General features: G+C 33.5%; 1 protein-coding gene across 10 annotated transcripts in view; it reads left to right on the top strand.

The window, feature by feature from the left end:
* PCDH15 (protocadherin related 15) overlaps positions 1–22,325 on the top strand; it is a 1,323,555-nt gene that overhangs the window by 769,321 nt on the left and 531,909 nt on the right. For all 10 annotated transcript variants that reach the window (XM_037741275.1, XM_037741277.1, XM_037741276.1 and 7 more), the window contains one exon: positions 15,869–16,029. In XM_037741275.1, coding sequence (XP_037597203.1) covers positions 15,869–16,029 — 161 coding nt within the window. The remainder of the gene's footprint in view (positions 1–15,868; positions 16,030–22,325) is intronic.

Here is a 22,325-nt window from a genome sequence, read left to right on the forward strand (position 1 = left end):
GCTCACCGCAACCTCCGCCTCCTGGGTTCAGGCAATTCTCCTGCCTCAGCCTCCTGAGTAGCTGGGATTACAGGCACGCACCACCATGCCCAGCTAATTTTTGTATTTTTAGTAAAGACAGGGTTTCACCATGTTGACCAGGATGGTCTTGATCTCTTGACCTAGTGATCCACACGCCTCGGCCTCCCAAAGTGCTGGGATTACAGGCGTGAGCCACCGCGTCCGGCCCTCATAATATTTCATCCTAAGAAAATAAGTTTAAGTTTCTTCTTCTGTCAGCATTGTTTATCTCACTTTCAATATGTGTATGTATGTGTGTTTCTGTGTGTGTATGTGTGCCTATCTATATGTCAGCTGTGACAAATGTATTATGTTAATATGATATGCTTAAAACCTTTGATGTTCAGGTATGTGAACATCACACACCTTATGGCTTGGGTACAAAGAACTTAGTATTGTTGGCATTACAGCTTTACATTATTAAATGAGTTTCCGAGCTTGAAGGTAAAGGAGGAGAGATGTAAGAATGAAATCAGGTGTATGAAAAGCCACAGGGTCCAGAGTTCTAGTGAAAAACTCTGAGATCGCAATGGTAGCAATGCATAACTCCATGTATCAAAGGTAAAGACAAGAGATAAGGAAAATATGTAGAATTCAAGATTAATATGGAAGTGATTATCATTAAACAGCCCCCAAAACAATGGAGAAAAAGACCTAATATGTATGCCATTCCCCGAACCTGTTATATGCTCTAGTCGTTTGCTATACTGAAATCATTATTCAAGTAAGATACCCAGCCTGAGGGTAAAAAACACAAATTAAGTACTTAGTCCTGGGTAGCATCTTTGACTTCCTATTTCCTGAATCCTTTGTATTATTCCTGTAAATAAAGCTAATTTAAAAAATGAAAATATTGTTTAAGTGTCTCATTCATCCTATTGACTTTTCTTCTCACCAAATACCCAGTAGACATATAGTAGTACATACATAGATTTGACTAAGCATACTTACAAATAGGCAACCCCTAGCTTAATGTACATTATGATAAAAAGTAATGTTTTTGTAATTATTTCATAAATATTAACATATTTCCCTGGGTGTATATAAACACAAATATGCCTAAGTTAAAATGAGCCCCTGGTGGAAGAATACAGAAATATCACACAAAACAGCCCAGCCCAAGAATAAACTATAGAGACTATAGACTCAAACACTTTTAAGACTCCTCTCTGCAATTCTCATCACCATTGCTTAATACTATTACATCCCTCCTATTACATAGTGGTGTACACGTCTGCTTTTGTTTCCTTTCCTTGAGGATAAGTTTCTGGAAAGGAGGGAACCCAAGCTTTATATGTAAGCTGCAGTCACATGAAAATAAACTGATCCTTCTTTCTGGACTCAAGTTCACAGTTCTAGGACAGAACTCTCTGATTGCAAAATGCTGTTTCAGATGCCCAGATAATTCCATGAATACTGGATTATGCTGTACACAATAGATGCTTCGGGATAAACTATAAAGATGTGAGACAGAAGCATTGCTCATTGTTAAATTTATCCTGTTAAGCTTTACATTCTAACAGTAAAAACTGTTCATGTACATATGTTTCTAAGACATGTAAGTGTGTATGTGTACATGTTCATCTTTCTCAAAACTCATACATAATGCGTTTTTTCTTATATTTAAAAGTACATACTCCTAAATGTACTTTCTGATATATATGTACAAGATGTTTTAGAGATACTGAACACAGGAGTAAAATTATTGGGTTACAGAGAGAGTTGATGTGCTTTAATACCTAAATGTTTCTCTGTGCAAATGGAGCTCATAGTGGGAGAACGTTTCTAACAGTAACCACTGGACTGATAGAGGATATAACTTGTTATACTAAGTACTAATTCTTACAGCAGGTGGAATAATAAGATGACTTTGACACATAATGGCATTGGAACATACTTTTAGGGCTTAGGGCTTTTTACTTATTGTAATTTAGCCTTTTTGAAAAGGACAATTAGATATTTCGGTGTCGGTCATGAGAACAGCCACAAAACAGTAAGAAGCAATGCATGTGCTTAATCATATGTATGTATTTATATTACAGTTGTTCTGGATAATTGTTATATATGTAAGATATTCTAGCACAAATAAAACCGAGGTAAAGAAAAAAAAAAAAAGATGGGATTAGATATTATATGTAATACCCGAACTAAAATTTATGTTAGGATAATGTATTCACCAGTCAGCATTGAGATGCGCTTCAAAATCAGTGTTTTCAGAAAGCCCATTAAAAATATGTACTTCCAGCTACAGTTTTCAAAATGTCTGTAAGTTTGAAATAAATCCGTTACTTAAGAAAACTATAATTCTTAATGGACTATATAGGAACTAATCCAAGGGATTCACTTGGAGGAAGAAAGGCAGTTGGAGGAGTGAAAAAATATAAATCAGTATGTTGTATATCGTATGTTAGGTAATTAAATGGAGTGGTTAGAGATGGCTTCATTGAGAAAGAGGTATTGGAGTACAAGTCAGAAGGTGGTATGAGAAAAGGCCTTTTGCCTCCCTGGGGGAGATCTAGGTACAGGATATGAGGCAAAGGGGTTAAGTTGGGAGAGCACCCTGGTGTATGGGAGAAATAGCTGTTGGTTAGTGGCTAGAAGCACTAAATCATGACAGGCATTTTAGAACAACCTAAATATCTGACTTTTATTTTCAGGGAGATTGGGAGCTGTTAGAGAGTTCTGAGTTGACTTATGTTTTAGAATGATAATTCTGGCTGTTGTGTTGAAAATGGACTAAGGGTAAGGCTAAAACATGAAAATCATTTAGGAATGTATTGCAGTAATCCAGGCAAAAGATAATGATGGCATAGACCATGTTGGCAACAATAAAGGTAGTTTGAAAAAGTTTACAATCCTCGTTTTATTCTATCTATAATGGGATTTTCTTGTACACTAGATATGAGGCTTGAGAGAAACTGAGTCAGTGAAGACAAAGACAGTTTCCGTCTGGAAATACTGGAAAAATGGAGGTTCCTTTGGCTTGCATGATAAAAAAAAATAGCATGAGGAAGAGACACAGAAGTACATAGACAGATCCAGAGCTCATTTTGATCACATCTCTACTTATTAGATGTATGAATGAAGATGTGGAGAAGGCAGTGGGGAGATGTGCATTTTCAGTTCAGGAACGAGGTCTGGTTTGGAGATTTAAGTTTAGGAGTCATAAGTCAAGAATATAGATGAAACTGAATAAGACAGTAAAATAGAAAAAAGGAACTTATAAAAACCAAGTCATAGAGACAAGGATAAATGAGCAGAGGAGACCAGGAGAGAGCAAGCAATGAAGTAGAAATAATACAGAAGATTATTTTGTTCTGAAAGGTAAGTGAATGGCAGTATATGGAGGAGAGAAGGATTAGCTGTGAGAAATGTTGTTGATGGGGAAGAAAGCTATAGATGGAACTGCCTATGGAATTTAACAACCTGGAGCTTGTTTGTCAAAAACTTCTTTCTCACCTAGTCAGGAGCTTTTTTGGTAGGACTTAAGAGGGAAGCTCTACTGGGATATTTTTTAAAATACGTAAGGTAAGAAAGTGGGGAAGGTATATGACCAGTTCTTTTGATGAGTTTTTCTATGGAGGAAAAATTTTCAATGACAAACACAGTCATGACATAAAAGGGACATTCTGTTTTGAATGTGTTTTCATTAGAGACATATAATTTTTCATAACCTTTATAGAGGATTACTGGGCTACATAGTGAAGTTATTTCAGAACCTGTTTACTGCTGAGAGACGGGGTTTTCTGACGTGGGGAGCATCCCACCTGTGACCAACTTAACCAAATTTATGCAAAGTAGGTTATGCTTAACTTATTCTTCAGAAATATCAGCCTACAGACTTCTGAGTCCATCGCCCTATTCTGCGATAGGTCTAACAGCCACTCAAAGACCCTTAATTATATTCACAGGGGAATTAAGAGACTGTTTTAGCAACAGCATATGAAGTTTTCCTAATTAAAAAAAAAAATTAAATAGCAGCACTGCTAGATGGAGGAATATTGTACATTTTTACTATAATCCCCAATGAACTCTTTGATATTTATGGCACATTGGAGCAAAATATAGAATTATGTATTGTTACAAATGCTGTCAATATGATTTAAGTACAGAAGTATAATCTTTTGTTACAATAGAAGCTAATATATTAGTAAATTTCTATTTATTTATTTATTGAGAGGGTCTCACTCTGTCCCCCAGGCTGGAGTGCTGTGGCACAATCTTGGATCACTGCAACAAAGTCCTCCCAGGTTCAAGTGATTTTCCTGCCTCAGCCTCTGGAATAGCTGGGATTACAGGCACCAACTACCACCATACACACCTAATTTTTGTATTTCTAGTATAGACAGGGTTTTACCATGTTGACCAGACTGGTCTTGAACTCCTTGCCTCAAGTGATCCACCCACCTCAGCCTCTCAAAGTTCTGTGATTACAGGTATAAGCAGCCACTCTTGGCCAAATTAATATTATGTTTTTTGTTGTTAAACTAGGCTTTAAAATATGTATGCCATTCTTATAGTGGGAAGAGTGAGAGAGAGAAACAAAGTACCTACACTATAGAGCAAAATTTATAACTAAAAGTTGATATTATGCAGACACATAAAGGAAACCACATCTAAATAATGTCCAGTACCACAGTGTTGTTATGCCTTACCCTATATGGCACTTGATTTCCTAAGCCAATCACTCAAGCGTTAACTCATAAATGTCCTCTTAATTTCTCCTGAATCTATGTCCATTGTTAATGGACTGAGATTCTCTTGACCTATTCAGAAGATACTGCCTTGAGGAGGTAATGTGCAGATATGTCTGTTTGCCCTTTACATCCACTCTTCATCTGCTCAGGCTACACATCAGAAGGCTCCTGAGCCATCTAACATTCAGTTGGTTTCCACAAATGGGTAAAGAAAGAAGATGAAGGGGAAGAGGCCAGTAACAGCCACGTATGTGTCACATAGGTTCTCTCCAGGCTGGCTGCCTTTTCTAAATACGGCTCTTGTTATATGGCATTTGCCCATTAGATTATTTTTTTTTTTTGACAAAATTTTTAGTTCCCCTATTTCCCTACTCAACCCTCTCTTAAGCTTTCCTTTATTAAACACACATTCGTTTCTCCTAATTCCAGGATGATGTTTTCTTGCTGGTACACAAGCTAATATAGAAACTGGTGCTTGAGTGGTCTCCAAGAAAGAAAAGAAAGAAACTCAAAATGAGGTTCTTGGATTGACTGCACAAAGTAATAGGATACAAAGCCGACACGCAGAAATCAGTTGCACTTGTACACCTAACAGTTAATAAGCTAAAGAAGAAATTAAGAGAATGGTTCAATTTATAAAAGCATCAAAAAGAATAAAACATGTAGGAATTAATTTAACCAAGGAGGCGAAACATTTATGCAATGATGATTAGAAAAGACATTTGAAAGTGAAGTACTGTGTAAGGCTATAAAATAGCTTCTTCAATGTGTAAAATGATATTCATCATCTTACAGACCAAAGGAATAAAATGATTATTAGAAAATATCTGAAATAATCTTATTTAATTTAGTTTATTTGGTTTTTTGAAAAGAGCAAGTACCTGTGCTATGGGAAAGGAATATGACTTAGAAAGCTTCCTTCATTTGCAGTTAGAGAGTACATGAAATTAAATTTATTTGGCTGGATTAACCTCTCAAATGATAAGCCTATCAGAAAACTGAACATTTGAGTACTCTTTAGTTAATTATATTTGTGATGCTTTAATTATCAAACTTAAGCTTATTTATTTTTTCTACGACTGACACTGCCATAGAAATATGACAGAATTTAGTCTGAATACTTGCCTACTTTCACATGAAAAAAGCAAACTGTGTTTGAGTACATATGGTTATTAAATATGTCCTCCAATTAATTGATTCCAGAAACAAATTACCTATAGAAACAAAACATTTTTCTATTAACAGAGTTCTGATTCACATTTAATATAGCCACAACACCCCCGTTTCATTATTTTTCAATAACTTATTAAAGAATGTTGCCTTGTTTATGGAATTGTTCATCTGAATGATTTTGTAGGTGAGAAAACAGATTTAACTCTAGGGTTATGACCACTCAGAATTCTCCTAGAGATACTAAAAAAACTGTATCTGCTATTGTACAAATTTACCTATGGAGTAAAATGTTTTAAATACTTATATTGCAAATAAAACCTGAAATCAGAGGAGAAATAGGGAAGATTATGGCGTGACCTCTCTCTGCTTAGAATATACAGTTGGATTTGGATCAGCCAGAAACCCAAAAAAAAAAAAAAAAAAAAAAAAAAAAAAAAAAAAAAAAAAAAAAAAAAAAAAAAAAAAAGAAAGAAAATAAATGGAGTTTTTGAAATGTGTTCGTTGGTTCATTTTAATTCCACATACATTTCTTAAACATCATCTTTGTATTATGTAATTCTTTTCATTAGCCTACATTCAATGAGATGCTTTTGTTTATTTTTGAATATGTAATGTGTCTTTGCATGGAATATTGCTTGGGTTTTAACTAATATTAAATATGTGTGACACATTTAAAATCAAACTTCTATTTGTCCCTACATGTAACATAAATATTTTCATTCCTGTTATAAACAGAGGAAGACTGAAACACTTAGAGGAAACACTTTTTGTTCTGTGATTAAAGTTTTGTTAACTCATAAGCTTAACAAACTTACTACCCCTATCTAAAGTACTATTTGTGCAATCTTTATTAAACTACTGTGATGTTGGTAAATTTCATAAAACTCTTCAAACATCTAAAAGAGTAGGCGAGCGTACCCAACAGGATTTTTTTCTTAAGGCACTTAATCAACTCTTTCAGTCTAATCAATCATACTTACAATGTACTGAATTGAAAACTCTTTACAACTTTGAAATAGTGTTTAAAATCTTAGAATTTTTATATTTTAAATCACATATCTAACAACAGTTACAGTCGCATTTTCACTGAAAAAAGGTATTTCACAAGTTCCAATGAAGTTTTGGTTAAAAAAACAAACAAAAAAACATGGGATCTTCAGCTTGGTAGAGATTTAATTTCTTGCTTAGGGAATTGCAGACAAGGCCAAGATTTGAGGTTTATAATTGATTCTAATGGAGCCACAGGTTAAGAGGTTGAGCTTTTTCATCTTGTAGGGACTTTTTGACTTTTATCTATTAAAATCAGTCTTTCACATATATTTTAATACCATATCTTTGGCTGGGTGTGGTTGCTCATTCCTGTAATTCCAGCACTTTAGGAGGCTGAGGTGGGTGGATCACTTGAGGTCAGGAGTTCAAGACCAGCCTGGCCAACATGGTGAAACCTCATCTACACACACACACATACCCACACACAAACACAAACACAGATACATACATTAAGTGGTTGTGGTGGGTGCCTGCAATCCCAGTTCCTGGGAAGGCTGAGACACGAGAATCACTCGAAGCTAGAAAGCAGAGGTTGCAGTGAGCTGAGATTGTGCCACTGCACTCCAGCCTGGGTGATGGGGCAAGACTCTGTCTGTCTCTGTGTCTGTCTATCTGTCTGCCTGTCTCTCTCTGTGTGTGTGTGTGTGTGTGTATACATACATATATATATATATATATACACACACACATATATACGTATATATATATATGTATATATACACATATATACACATGTATATATACATATATATACACACATTGTGTGTGTGTGTATATTTTATATATATATATATATATATATATATATAAAACAATATTTGTTACTTTGCTTTCAACCCCTGTGATATATTTTTCTAATAAACAGAACTGCCTGGTTAGATTCTGTAATCTTTTTTATTGCAGAGGAGAGCGGGGTTTGAAGATTGTTTTTAAACCACCTTAATCATTATGTTGAAATACATACTCATACATACTCGCACACACACACACAGGCACAGCATGGTCTGCTTGTACTTTTAATTTTAACTGCAGCAATTTGATGGTCTGAAACTAATAAAATCTTGTAATTCTGAGGGTATGAACCTTTCCCATTTACAGAAGTCTGAGAATTCAATATTGTAATTCCCTTAAAATCTTTATATTTTATCTTTTAGTCCAGTTAATACAGTTAGCAAATGCTAATAAGCACTAATAAGCATTTTTGATCTTAGTAATATGACCTTTATTGGTTTTTATCTTGTTAATTTTTGCTTTTGCCAGCAAAAAAAGTGGCCTTTTACTTTATGAAAAGTTATCAGTGATAACTGTGAATATAATGTTGACATTTTTTTGTTTCATGTTTTACATATGCATTCAGTCTTTTTTTTTTTTTTGTTGGTTTTTTTTTTTTTTTATGCTGGTTTTTATGTATGTTCTGTCCAGCTTTTATTTCAGTTGTAAAGTACATTTTACATTTTAAAACATTTAGTTGATAATGTTCCCAATTTAATGAAAAAGAACATATAACTCCTTTATATGCATAAATCTATATAAATTTCCAGTACCTGTGGGATGAAAAACGTTATCTGTTGAATAATAGTGTGCCTCCACTTACATTACTTTATTTTTGCCTCATTGAAACCCATATTGCTGATTGTAAAAATCTTGGGAACTTGCTTTTAAGCTCACAGTCAGCAAGTAGTATGGGGCCAAGATTCTGAACATGGATCTTTTGACATTAAACCCTGTGTCAGTTACCTGCTGCAATATAAAATTATCATTAAAATGAGATGATTTAAAACAACACACATTTATTATTTCATAGTTTCTTTGAGTCAGGGGTCCAGACATGACGTAGCCAAGTATTCGGCTGAAGTTTTCACCAGAGTATAACCAAGGGGTTGTCGGGGGTACACTTTGATCTGAAACTTGATTAGGGGAGCATTTGCTTCCAAGCTCGCTCAGATTGTTAGGTATTCTTTATGGACTCAGAATACAACACAGATTTTGTTCTCATGTTATACAGACACATAGACACATGTATGCAGGTTACATATAGAATCTCATGTAACCTGATGCATAAATGAAAAATGGAAACAAATACTTTTCTTTGGGGTAGGAGCAATTCACAGGTTTTTTGGGACCATCTTTAATGCCCACTATCATCTTTCATGAGTGGAAATCTCTAACATCAGAGACTACATCTATATCTATCTCTGAATCTGTGACCCAGGGAAGTGGTTCTACGGTCAGTTTGTTGTTAATTACATCATACTCTTCTCTAATATTTTACTTTGAGTCATTTCTATTGTAATCTTTTGAACTTTGGTGAAGAATATTATAGGGCATGAAATTCAAAATAGTGAGTGTATACATATTCAGAATTGTCAGATAAGCTTCCTAGAACTGAAAGCAAAACTAAAAAAGATTTTTGTGTTTTCATATTTTAAAAATGCATATATTCGAGAGAAAAGCTAAGTATAGGGAACTAGGGAAAGGATAACTAAACTATCAAGTTAGTAGAACCAGACTTTTGTTTTAAATCTGCTTTTATTTGCTAGATCATCTTGGTCAGGTAATTTCAACTCTTGGGACAGGGAAATGTGGAGATAAAAGAAGGCTGGCTTTATGTTCCATACATAAATTATATATATATATGTATGTATAAAGGGATGCTAAGTTTCCTCCTACTTCTAAGATTTTGTGATTCATTTTTTGTATAAGTGGCATATGAACAAAATAAATATAAATTCTACACCAAAATGTGTAATATACGTGCCTCAGCTCAACCAGAATTTGTACTGTCATTATAAAGTTGCTAGACACACACATTACATATTTCTTGCCATGTTAGAGTTTTCCAAGTAGTTATCTAGATACAATATGTACATATACATAGTTGAAATTTAGTTTATATAATCGTAAAGGAAGAAAAAGTGTGAAAAGTCAAAGAAGAGAGATACTACTTCCAGAAAGGTGCCAGAAATTTTTGATTAAAAAAGAGTATTTGAGAATGAAAGTGTCATATTTTAGCCTGGTATCTTAGAGTATAGGTTTTACTCAATACCAACTGCAAAATGGCTTTGTTTACTGCTGAACCTCACCGGGAAACCATGTTTGTTAAAATCTCACTTTTTATCTTTTAAATTTTTAAGAATGTCCTTTGGGGAGCTTTAATTTTTTGTTTTTTGTTTGCAAGAATTTACCTGCAAGAGAAAGCAGTATATGCTTCTGGTTATATGACACAACTAAAGATTCTTCTAGTTGTCTCAAACTAAATAAAGATCGCTGGGAAAATTTTATGCCGTCCATATTGTTTAACGTCTTTGAATAATTAACTGTTTAAGAGCACCAAGTAGTAGGTTCTTTGCACAGAGTGATTTCCTCTTATTGCAATGTTTGGAATGAACCCAAGCAGTCAATTACTCCTTCTCCCTACAGAGCTTACTCTCTCAGCTTCATTGAGTTAGATTAATTAGAAAAGCAACGCACCCCCTATCAACCCACCACAGCCACCTCCCCAGCTATTTTAGAGAGTAATTCATTTGTATTGTAAGTATCTATTTAAAGAAGTAAATAACTTTTCCAGAAAAACATTGAATATCAAAATATGATTTATATGGCTCCCCCCGCCCTCTCTGTGTGTATAGGTTTGTGTGTATTGTATTTTCCATAATATATATAGAGAGAGTTGTTTCTTGGTATCCATGGGGAATTGGTTCCAGTGTTCTCCTTTCCTCCCAAGGACACCCAAATCCATGGACACTAAAGTCCCTTACGTAAAATGTCATAGTAGTTTCATATAACCCATTTGCATTATCCCAAATACAGTGATGTGTAACATAACTACATTTTGGTCAATGACAAATCCCATAAATGATGGCGGTTCCATGAGATTATAATGCTATATTTTTACTGTATGTTTTCTGTGTATAACTATGTTTACATACACAAATACTATTCTATTACAATCACCTACAATATTCAGTACAGTAACATGCTGTGCAGGTTTGTAGCCTAGAAGTAATATGCTGCACCGCATAAACTAGGTGTGTAGTGCAATATACATCTAGGTTTATGTAAGTACACTCTATGATGTTCGTACCATGACAAAATTGCCTACAAACATGTTTCTTAGGATATATTGCTATCATTAAACAACCTGTATAACTATACTTAAATCATCTCTAGATTACTTACGATACCTAATAAAATGTAAATGCAATGAAAGCTGTTATACTGTATTGTTTAGGAATAATGATGAGAAAAAGTCTGTACATGTTTAGTAAAGACACAGCCATCTATTATGTTCCTAAATATACTTGATTCCTTATTGATTAAATGCATGGATTAGAATCTCATGCATATGGAGAGCCAACTGTATATGTACGTGTGTGTGTGTTACATGTATATATTTCCTAATAAAACCAAGCATTATACTGGGAATGAGCAAAAAGTATTCTATATAAAGATCACTACTAGTATGATTTATTGAATAACCCCTTTTCCTGCCATTAAATCTATTTGGTTGCTATGAGAAAATTCAAGACAGAGGTGAGAAAGTGGGAAGAATGGTGGTCACTCTGGTGATACAGCAGGCCTGGATGGGTCGCCTGTCAGTTGGAATATAGCATAAAAAGAACTGGCCATTAGAGGTATGGGGGCTTCTTTACAGTTACATCTCAAAGACAAATTCTCTCTTACCTTCTGATTTCCAATATTGATTACTGTGGATTTAAGTCTTTTGAATTTGTCTAAATTCTTCCAGACTTCTTACTACACTAATGTGTTGATCAAACCTGGCCCTAGTTTGTGAAATGAGGAGTAGACTTAGTTGTAAGGCTTCTGTGACAGAAAGCTATTTTTAGCCAAAAATGATTTTCTTCCAAAATGGTGTTAATAACAGCAACAGCAATAATCATAGTTTCATTTAAAAATTATTACTTGTACCAGGAACTATAGTCAGCACTCAGGAGAGTTATCTAATTTAATCATCAGAGCAAACCAGTAGGCTCTTCTTTGATGTAAATTACATTATACACAATTGGTAAATAGAAGAATAAAGTTGCTAAAATGAGGAAGTTTTTTTTATAACTTTTTTTTAGTTTATTCATAAATTTGTTATTTATGCTTTGATATAGTCTGAATAAGCTTCTTTTCACAATTAAAAAAGGTATTAGCAATGTAAGAAGATCTTAAGAGAAAATGAAAAATCTATTGAAGAACCTGTATTTGGTATAAGTCTGTATTAGCAGTTACATGGACTCCTGTCGTTTATAAAATATTAATCTCTCTAGAGAATCAGGAAGTACATAAGAAGCGGCAAAGTTATTTATTTATCTGAATCAATAGGTAAATAAAGAGGTGAAATAAAAACTGACTTTTTTTTTTTTAAGACAGAGCCTCACTCTGTCACCCAAGCTGAGGTGCAGTGGCATGATCGTGGCTCACTGCAATCTCCACCACCCGGGTTCAAGCGATTCTCCTGCCTCAGCCTCCAGAGTAGCTGGGGCTACAGGCACATGCCACCACGCATGGCTATTTTTTTTTTTTTTGTAATTTTTAGTAGAGATGGGGTTTCACCATGATAGCCAGGATGGTCTCCATCTCCTGACCTTGTGATCTGCCTGCCTCTGCCTCCCAAAGTGCTGGGATTACAGGTGTGAGCCACCACTCCTGGCCAAAGTTTTCCATTTTTATAAAAAATGTCTCTAGAGGTAGATGGCCCTCATTACCTATTTCTTGAAGGAAGAAGCACAAATCCAAATATTTAAAGCTGTAAAAGACTGACTGGCTGAGAAATGTGTTGAAAATATCAGTAAATATTTAAGTGTGCTAATATTGTGTATCATGATTGGTATTGTTTTGATTTTTATTAGTGTTCTAAATACAAGCATACAAGTCTTTTTCAGGAACATACATATAGTATCATAGTAGAAATGCCTTTTCTATGACAGTACTTGTTTTATAGAAGAGAAAAATTGAGGGCAAATGAGGTTAACTAATCTATCCATTTTCACATAGCAGGTAAATGGTAGATTATGGATTGGGTTCTAAGCCTATCCATTCCAGGGTCAGCTCTCTTAACTTCTTTTATATGAGTATCAAACTAAATGTCATTCCTTTTTCGGGATTGCTACCATTTTTATTATGATGAAAGGAAAATTTCATGTAAGGGGAATCCCATCTTGGATACTACCTATTCTGGAAAGCAGGTCTATTCAGGATTACACCTGTTGATCCCTTTATTGTTGTTAAATATGTCTCTTAACCACTACTAAACATTGCTTGTTCCAGCTGGCATTAAGACAACCATCCAGCTTTCTTACTTAGTGTTGTGTCATGCCTCCCATCTTTTTATTTTTAAGTTATGTGTATTGTTGTATTTAAAATGAAGTCAAGGAAGGGAATACATTAAAATGTCACATGAAATATGTTAAACAAAAGGTTTATTGGCAAGAAGGGAAGCTTGCAAAATAACGAAGGAGGTAAGGAAGCACGTTATCCCAATATACCTAGAGTATTCTGGTGTTTAGCTATTTGCCAATATCATCTAGAACACTAGTTGTTCAGGTCTCAAAATCTTAGGATGTGTAGTAAGATACAGTCTCCACTGCTGGATAGAGAGAGACAGAAGTTTCTGGTTCAGTGCTAACATTAGCTTGGGTGTCACATATTTTTCTGAGGAGAGGGGTATGGGCACAGTTGTTCAGGCAATTCAGAGTGAAAACTTAAGTTAATTTTTTTTAATATGTATCTTGCTCCTTGTATCATGTCTGCTTAAGGTAGGCTCTCTTTTCTCTCCCCTGAACTTTTGGCTTAAAGCAAGATGGCATATGAAAATTTAAAGGCTACTTTTTTTTTTCTTTTTGGCAATACAAATGAACAATTCTAAAAGGGAAAGCAGGCAAGCAAATAAAACTCTCTTTTTCAACACACCAATAGCAGAAAGACTTATTGTTGAGTTTCAGTCATTGATGAACACAGAGGTGAGCTGAAACCAAGAAAACCATTGAGATCGTTCCCATGAAAATTAAAAAAATCATGAAATGAAATATAAATCCAAATAGTGCTTTTGTTTCACCACTTAATAATAGTTGCCATCAAAACTTGATCTGTTTATAAACTGTTTTGTAAAGAGAGTTCAATGGCTCCTTCACTTAACCTATCTGCTTGGAGTATACTACACACACACACACACACACACACACACACACACACACACAATCAGAAGATTTGCAGTAGCTACTCTTAAACACTATTGAGTCAAGGTATTAATGTTAATTGACCTGCCTATTGTATATATATTTTTTGTTAATCAGAAAATGAATTCTCTTTCAGTTTCTCAATTCTATATTGACATATAAATCCAATAACTTTTTATGGTGAGTTGTGTGAAGTATTTATAAATTAGTATGTACTGGGGCCTTGAATATATATATTCTTAAACACATTTATAGGCAATAAAATGTTATCAATATCTGATCTATACTTTGGAGTGTATTGTATGTAGGTTCTCTATTTACTACTTTAGACAAAAATAAAAATACTCATTCCACTCAATATTCATATAATTATATCCTAGTATGTGGAAAAAGTAGAAAAGAATTTTGCCATTTAGAAAAGTATGTATATGTGAGACATTTGTGTTTAAACATTATTGGGGCTTGTTATAAAAGATTCATCATTCTTTCCAACATTTCTTCGACAGATAAAGACCTGTTGTAATAGTATGATAAATAAATATTATAGGTAATTTTAGTTCTTATTAAAGTACTGAGAAAATATTTTAAAGAGCCTTCCACTTTTTTTAAATTATGCAATGTCATAACATTTAGGCCAATTTCATGCCTTAAGGAACGCAACGGATACATTTTTTCATTATATTTTTCAAGCCAGATTTATATTCATTCTCTATATATTCTTGTGTGTTATCCTAAGGCAATGATTTCTTTCAATATTTGCCATGTATTCTAGTGTTTTTTGGAGGCTACATTTACATTTGCATAGCTGCATCTCTTCTATATCTGTAAGTTTCATAAAATGGATCAGTTGTAAATGATTGCTCTAAGCCATGGAACGTTATTGTTTGGCAAAGATATCATTGCTGTGTGAGGGATAAATGGGATTCAAGTTGCATCCGTGCCATGCTATTTGCATGGAACAAGTAAAATCCGTGGTATCTTTAACAGAGTAGAAAGGGTTAGAGGTATAATCTTTTAAACTCTTATTCAAAAACTGTCTACAATTCAGATTGCTGAAAAAAATAATAAGAAAGCAAGCACTGAAATGTTCCTTTGGCATAGTGCATTGTTCTAATGGGGTAGCCCAGACGTGTCTTAAAGAAGAATGGCTTCTATTGCATTTCTGCACACTAGTTTTGTCTTACATATCAAGGTTTATGTTTTATGTATTTGCTCTAAGATAAAAGAAAACGAAGCGATTCTCACCATGGAGACTCAGCCACTTTTTAAAATCTCTCTTCTTTCCTCTTCCTTTTTTAGTTTCAAAATATCTTATTTTTCACGTCAGAGGTCTTACAGAATGAATTGAGGCGTCAGACTCTGTTGTTACAGGCATTTCCTTTTGTTCAAGATAAAATTCAATGATAACTCCTGTGAAAAGTAATAGATGGGGGGAACAGATTTATGTTGTTAGCGGGAAATAGAAAATGGATGATGGAACTCACTGTGTTTCAATCTTTGCCTTCTACCTTTATCCAAAAATATTTATAAATAATGCAGATATTTTGGCTTTTTGGCAAATACTATTTTCTGTCTTATGCTAGATATACAGTTGAGTATTTTCTAATTTAGAACTGATAGCCAGCCATGGTTTAAGAGCATGGTCTTTGCTAAAGAATTCATATGAGTAGAGTATGTTTTCAAATAACTTTCTTTGGTTTGCAGGTACAATTCTGGTGGACAACATGCTGATCAAAGGGACTGCTGGAGGACCAGACCCCACCATAGAACTTTCTTTAAAGGACAATGTGGATTACTGGGTGTTAATGGATCCTGTTAAGCAAATGCTTTTCCTGAACAGCACTGGCAGAGTTCTGGATAGAGATGTTAGTGATTTTTTTTTTCTTTGCTTCTATGATATAACTTTATTATAATTTAAATGTCTATGTGTGTGTATATATCATTTTGAATTTTTCTTATATAATTTGGATTTATTTCCTGAGTATATCAACAACAGTTCCTTTTTTAACACATTGAAAGAAGAATGAGAAAGGAAGGAAATGTCTGTGTCTTAGAGAACCATTATACTTCCCCTTTAATATCCCGGAAGCTTTTTAGATTTCTGAACAAGAAGTAGAGTGCCTAGAAAAAAGAGGTGGTATCCTTGGCAAAGTAGGATGAGCATGGCTGTAACCCATTTCTCTCCAGTGATGGTAACGTACAAGTATATCACTCAGCTGTTGGCTTGAAGACGTAGAGTTTGGTGGGTGCGCTCACAGGAGCTTGGTTTTACAAATAGTAAGCATTGGTTGAAGGGTGAAGCTGTGAAAATGTCTTACACAGCTGCAAAAAAGAAAAAGGGAGTGAGCAAAAGTTTCATGGTAATATGCCAATCAAGTAGTTCTCAGCTAGCATAAATATTTTGTCATTAAAAATATCTATATTGGGCTTGGCACAGCGGTGGCTCATACCTGTAATTCCAGCACTTTGGGAGGCCCAGTGGAGAGAACTGCTTGAGCCCAGGAGTTTGAGTCCACCCTGAGCAATAGAGCAAGACTCTGTCTTAACAAAAAAAACTTAAAAAACTAACCAGCCATGGTAACACATGCCTGAAGTCCCGCTAACCTGCAGACTGGTGGGAAGATCCACTGAACTTGGGGTTGGAGGATGGTGGCTACAATGAACCGTGATCACACCAATGCACTCCAGCCTGGGCAGCAGAGTGAGACATTACCTTAAAATAAATTGCTAAATTACTAAAGTTGTTGTATATTTCATTTCTGGAAAAGTTAAAAAAAAAAACAAAACTGTAATTGGCTTAAGTAGTTCTCTACAGTAACTTTGTTCTCACTTGTTTGCACCTCTCTTTCTTGAGTGCAGAGGGGCAAGGGGTAGTGGATTGTAACCAGTAATTGTGCTGGACCTGGGAAAACTCAGAGTAACTCTAAACATGCTTACCCACAAGTTTTCATTTGATGAAATCCAAATGTCAGACACTGAGCTTAGTGAACCTGAATCGTGTCACATCATTGCTCAGGGTTTATGATCCACTTTACAACAGGTTATGGAGTAGTTGATACTTTATACTATTTCATGACTAAAATTTGCAGCCTTTAATAAATCTCAATTTGCCTCTTACTTTAGTACAGTTTACTATGTACTTTATTACCTATGAATTTTTTGAATTCTTGTGAATTATGTTTTCTTGCTGCCATAGTGCTTTTAGGGATGCATTCATCAAAGCATAAAGTCTTTTATTCTAAATATCCTTAACCCAGTGCCCATCTGCTTTATGTGACGTATAGACCATTACTGCTAGAAAATTAGTGAGATAAATCCAGGCTTTTAATCCAAATCTAATCATCACTGGAAATTACAGCCTCATTTAATTGTAAAATAATATATGCTTATGATAAATATATCAGAAAATCAGCATATATATGAAGGTAATTTTATTTAGGAAAAATAACATTTAATATTTATCCTGCTACATTTTATTTCATGCCTTTATGTGTGTTGGTATGTATATTTATAATACTTATTAATTTAAATTGAATTATACTGTTCATTATGCTTTCAGCCTATTTTTCCATGAAATTTATAATGCATCTAAAATTATAATGCAAACAAATATGTATTTATAAAATCTGTATCAACTTCATAGTTGTTTATTGGATGAAAATCAGAGATTTTTAAAAAAATGAATCTCTTATCTTGGATGTTAAGTTTGCTTGCAGTTTTTAATAATTACAAAAATGCTGTAGTGAACATTTTTGTACACACATCTTTGTACAATTGTTTGGTTGCTTTATAGAGAGAAATTAATTTACTTTCATTATATTACTGAGATAGGACGTTATATCCATTTTACTAAATGGTCCTCCAGATATACTGTACTTATATGCTTCCACACCAATATTGCCAAATAATTGTAATTTCTGAAATGAAATAGGAATATAAATACTTGAAAATATTTTAGTCTACTTGGAGAGCTGTTGTGTGTTTCATTTAATTATTTTAACATTATTTACATTGATTTAGAATAAGATATTTTTTTGGTATGCTTCTCTGTGATCCTAGTTAACAATACTTTCTACAAAAATACAGTAGAGAATTCATTTGGAAAACATATGAGTGTACACTTTTTATATAGGTTATATTTGTAAATATGCTCTCCAGTGTTAATGTCATATAACCTAATACTGTGATATAAGTATATGTAAATATATACATTTAATTATATTGTCTTAAATTTTATTAATATAAAATGTTGTTTCCCAAATCCACATATTGATAAAATATACATTATTGTTAAATAACTATATTATTATAAATACCAAGATATTTTTAGTATCTTTTAAAATATACGGCATTTACTTGAAATGCAATTCCTTTGGTTGTTGCCCAAAGTTTTTGGTTGTTCTTTTACAATATAATGAATCACAATAAAAAATACGGGCTGGGTGTGATGGCACACGCCTATAATCCCAGCACTTTGGGAAGCCAAGGCCAGTGGATCACTTGAGGTCAGGAGTTCAAGACCAGTGTGGCCAACATGGTGAAAACCTGTTTCCACTAAAAATCTAAAAATTAGCCAGGCGTTGTTGTGGGCACCCTGTAATCCCAACTATCTAGAAGCTGAGGCAGGATAATCACTTGATCCTAGGAGGTGGAGGTTGCAGTGAACCAAGATCACACCACTGCACTCCAGCCTAGGTGATAGAGTGTGACTCCTGTCTCAAAATAATAATAATAATAATAATAATAATACACACACACATGCATATATATGTATAATGTATATATATATATATATATATATACATATATATATTTATGTGTATATATACGATTGCTCTGAATAACAAAATAGAACCAACAATTTGAGTTTGATCCTACTAACAACTGCCAAAGCTTGTGTTATAATCACTCGCCTATAATTAACTTTAATTTTTCATAGTGGTAAATTGCTCTTGAAATAAATTTTACAGAAAATTTTCCACTGAATCTTTGTCATGTAATGATGCTTTTCTAAAAATACTCTGATTTTAATCAAAGTTATTTGGCTTATAAGGAAAACACAAGAATGCCTTCAAGTGATATCAAATCGATGGGAGAGAGTATTAATAATATCAATGGTATAGAGATAAAAAATAATTTACTTTTATGGAAATTGTAAGTTTACCAGGGAGAGAGGAAAACTGCTTGGTCTTCGACTATATGGTCTCTAGTTTCTACCTTTCTATGTGTATATTCTCTACTCTTCTTTCTGCAGAGTAGATTCCATTATACATCTGTAATTTTATTCCATTTCCTTGTTTTGCTCTTGACTTTAGGTATTTTCTATGTTCATGCCACGTCAGTTCTCCATAAATGTTTTAAGCAATGGCTATTAAAAATGGCTTAAATTCACTGTATTTTGTTTTGTTTTAAAATTTCTGAGAAAAGTAGTAATTAAATACTCATTGTCTTGCATCTATAGCCAGGAAGCAAGGGGTAGGGCTCCATGATAGATCCATATCCAATTATACCAATCTTTTTAGCAGCAGATAGAGAAAAATGTATTTTCCAGAGAAGGTGTTCCAAATCATGTTTTCTACATTTGCTCATTGAGGCAATAAACTGTCTTTTAATGTGGACATTTGAATAATTATGGCTGCAATAGAATTAAAAGCAAACAATATAACCAAAAACATTTTTAAAATTAAGTGTTAAAAATAAGCTGATAAACGTGATCTTTATAAAAATTTCTAAGGGTGAAAATCAAGCATAAAAATACCCAACGCTCAAATATTTGTATTTAATTAGGAAGTATTTACATGTGATTGTATGACTATAAACTATTTTATAGTTTTAAAAACTTGGTTCATGAGATTTTCCCTTATGGTCATCATTTATTTTTATTTCTTGTTTTTAGTTTTGGTTTACTAAAGTTACATAAATATTCTGCATCCAAAAATAAAAGAAGAAAGGTTACCAATTAAAAGCCACAAAAGAGAAAACAACTGAACTGTAATTTTTTGGGGGAACACGAAGAGTCTCAGTAATAAAGCGGCATCACATAAAAATTTTGAAATGCCAAATGATTATTTCACCTGACCAATATGCCCTCATCACTATTGAGCATGTGATGATAATGGTCACGATGATATCAATAATTAACAAAAGTATGACTCAGGTACAGTCCAATAATACTTATCTCAAAATCCTGGGAAAAATTTTAAAAGCTTTTGAAAGGAGAGAAATTATGTTCGTAACAACACCAAATTACCTTAGCTTCTTTTCTTTCAGACTCTAACTCGGTAGCTACGCAAAGAGCTTGACTTCTCTGTCCAGGCCAGTGTCCATTTAACTGCTAAATTTAGTAGTTTTATCTCCCCATTGTATCTTGCATCTCCATCCATCAGTATAACTTTAGCACGAGACCTCTTAGTCAACACTCATATAACCTAACTGTTCTGTCACCTTTCTTGATTCAGCCTATTCTACATTCAGTGATCTGAAACAGAGGCTCTGTCCGCAGATAGCTTTTCATTGCAAACTGTTTTCTATCTGGCTCTTGAGTTTTCCTAGATTTGAGATACATACTGTTTATATCATTTCTTTTTATTTAGAAACATATGAACTATAATCTAGAAAAACTAATTATTGTCCCATAACCATAATTTAAGATTTTCTTACCATGCCTTCCCTGATGTTCTTTTGAACATAAATTTTGAAATCACCATTCTCCAGTGCTATCAATTAAATTTTATCTACTGCTAAGATATATCTTAGATGCTGTTTCTGTATAAATTATTTTCTAATAACAATGGTATGCAATTCCTTGTTCTAAAATCCATATTGTCTAATAGAGTTTTTGACTTCCTTTATTTATGTTCACCTCATATCAGTTTTTTTAAAGTTGCTATTAATGTCCAAGGACAATGTCAGATTAATCCTTACCCCCATTAAACTTTTCATATAACAAGTACCTATCATTAAATAGACTGAATGACCCTAAGAATTCACTTTGCAAAATCTTCAAATGTATCTACACGTTACATATGCCTAATTATATTTTTAAATTGATATTTTATTTTCAGGCAATGTCTTCTTGTAAATATTCTAGTATTCATTGTGAAAATTTAATTTGTGAAGGATACTGAAAACTCTGGCTAGTCACTACCTTTATGTTTGCTTTTTTACTTAAAAATTATTTATAACACAGACGATGTCTTATTTCTTTTCACTGTCTCCCACATTACTTTTGAACTAGTGAAGAATATGTTATGAAGGTAGTAAGTACATAGAAATATGACAAAAAAATTCACTCGTGAGGATTGGATAAACTTTGCTTATACTTTATGGAAAACAAAATCAATTCCTATAGATTTACCAAAAATGTGTTCCTTGCCCCACAAATAATTAAGACTTCCAAATCATTTGGTTTCTAGAAAAGAAATTATTAGATCAAAGATTTATGCTATAATCTACGCTGCTTACATCAACAAATCTCTTATAAAAATTCATGTTTCATGTTGAATCCTAAATGATTGAGAAATTCATAACAGAAATTCCTATTTAATGTTTTTTTCTTTTTTAGAATTACAAAATTTTTACATTGTTGTTGGAAATTTCTTTTTCTTCACACTCTCAAACCCCTTTTTAATGACACTATCTTTTACTTGTTGATATATATAATTCCTGATATACATATTGAAACCTGTACACTGGTTCATTAATACACAAATATGCAAGTATTGTGTTAAGCACTTATTTTTAATTTGAAAGAATAGCTTTCATGTTTATGTATATATGAATGTTAATTGTTTTAAATAAGTACATGAACACATTTCTACCTAGCATTTTTTTCTTGTTTCATGAAGAAACAAAATTAGAAAAGATCAAACTACCATGACTTACTTTTGCCACCAGTTATGAAAGATAAACGAAAATTTCCCTAACACATTCTTAAGTATTTTGGAGTCCCTAAATTCCCGCTAATCAACTTAGTAGAACTGTACTTTTATTTTTTTTGTGACCTTCTTATACAGAAGAATAGAATCCATGCCAATACCAAATTATATTGTGTGTTATATATTAGCCACAGGGAATTTTTGCCTTCGGCGTGATCTATTATGGTTATAATTTATTGTCCTCTGAGCTCTAGCCATGCTACTGACAGTTGTACTGGGAGCTA

The sequence above is a fragment of the Cebus imitator genome, unplaced genomic scaffold (assembly GCF_001604975.1).
Source record: "Cebus imitator isolate Cc_AM_T3 unplaced genomic scaffold, Cebus_imitator-1.0 Scaffold97, whole genome shotgun sequence".
NCBI lineage: Eukaryota > Metazoa > Chordata > Mammalia > Primates > Cebidae > Cebus > Cebus imitator.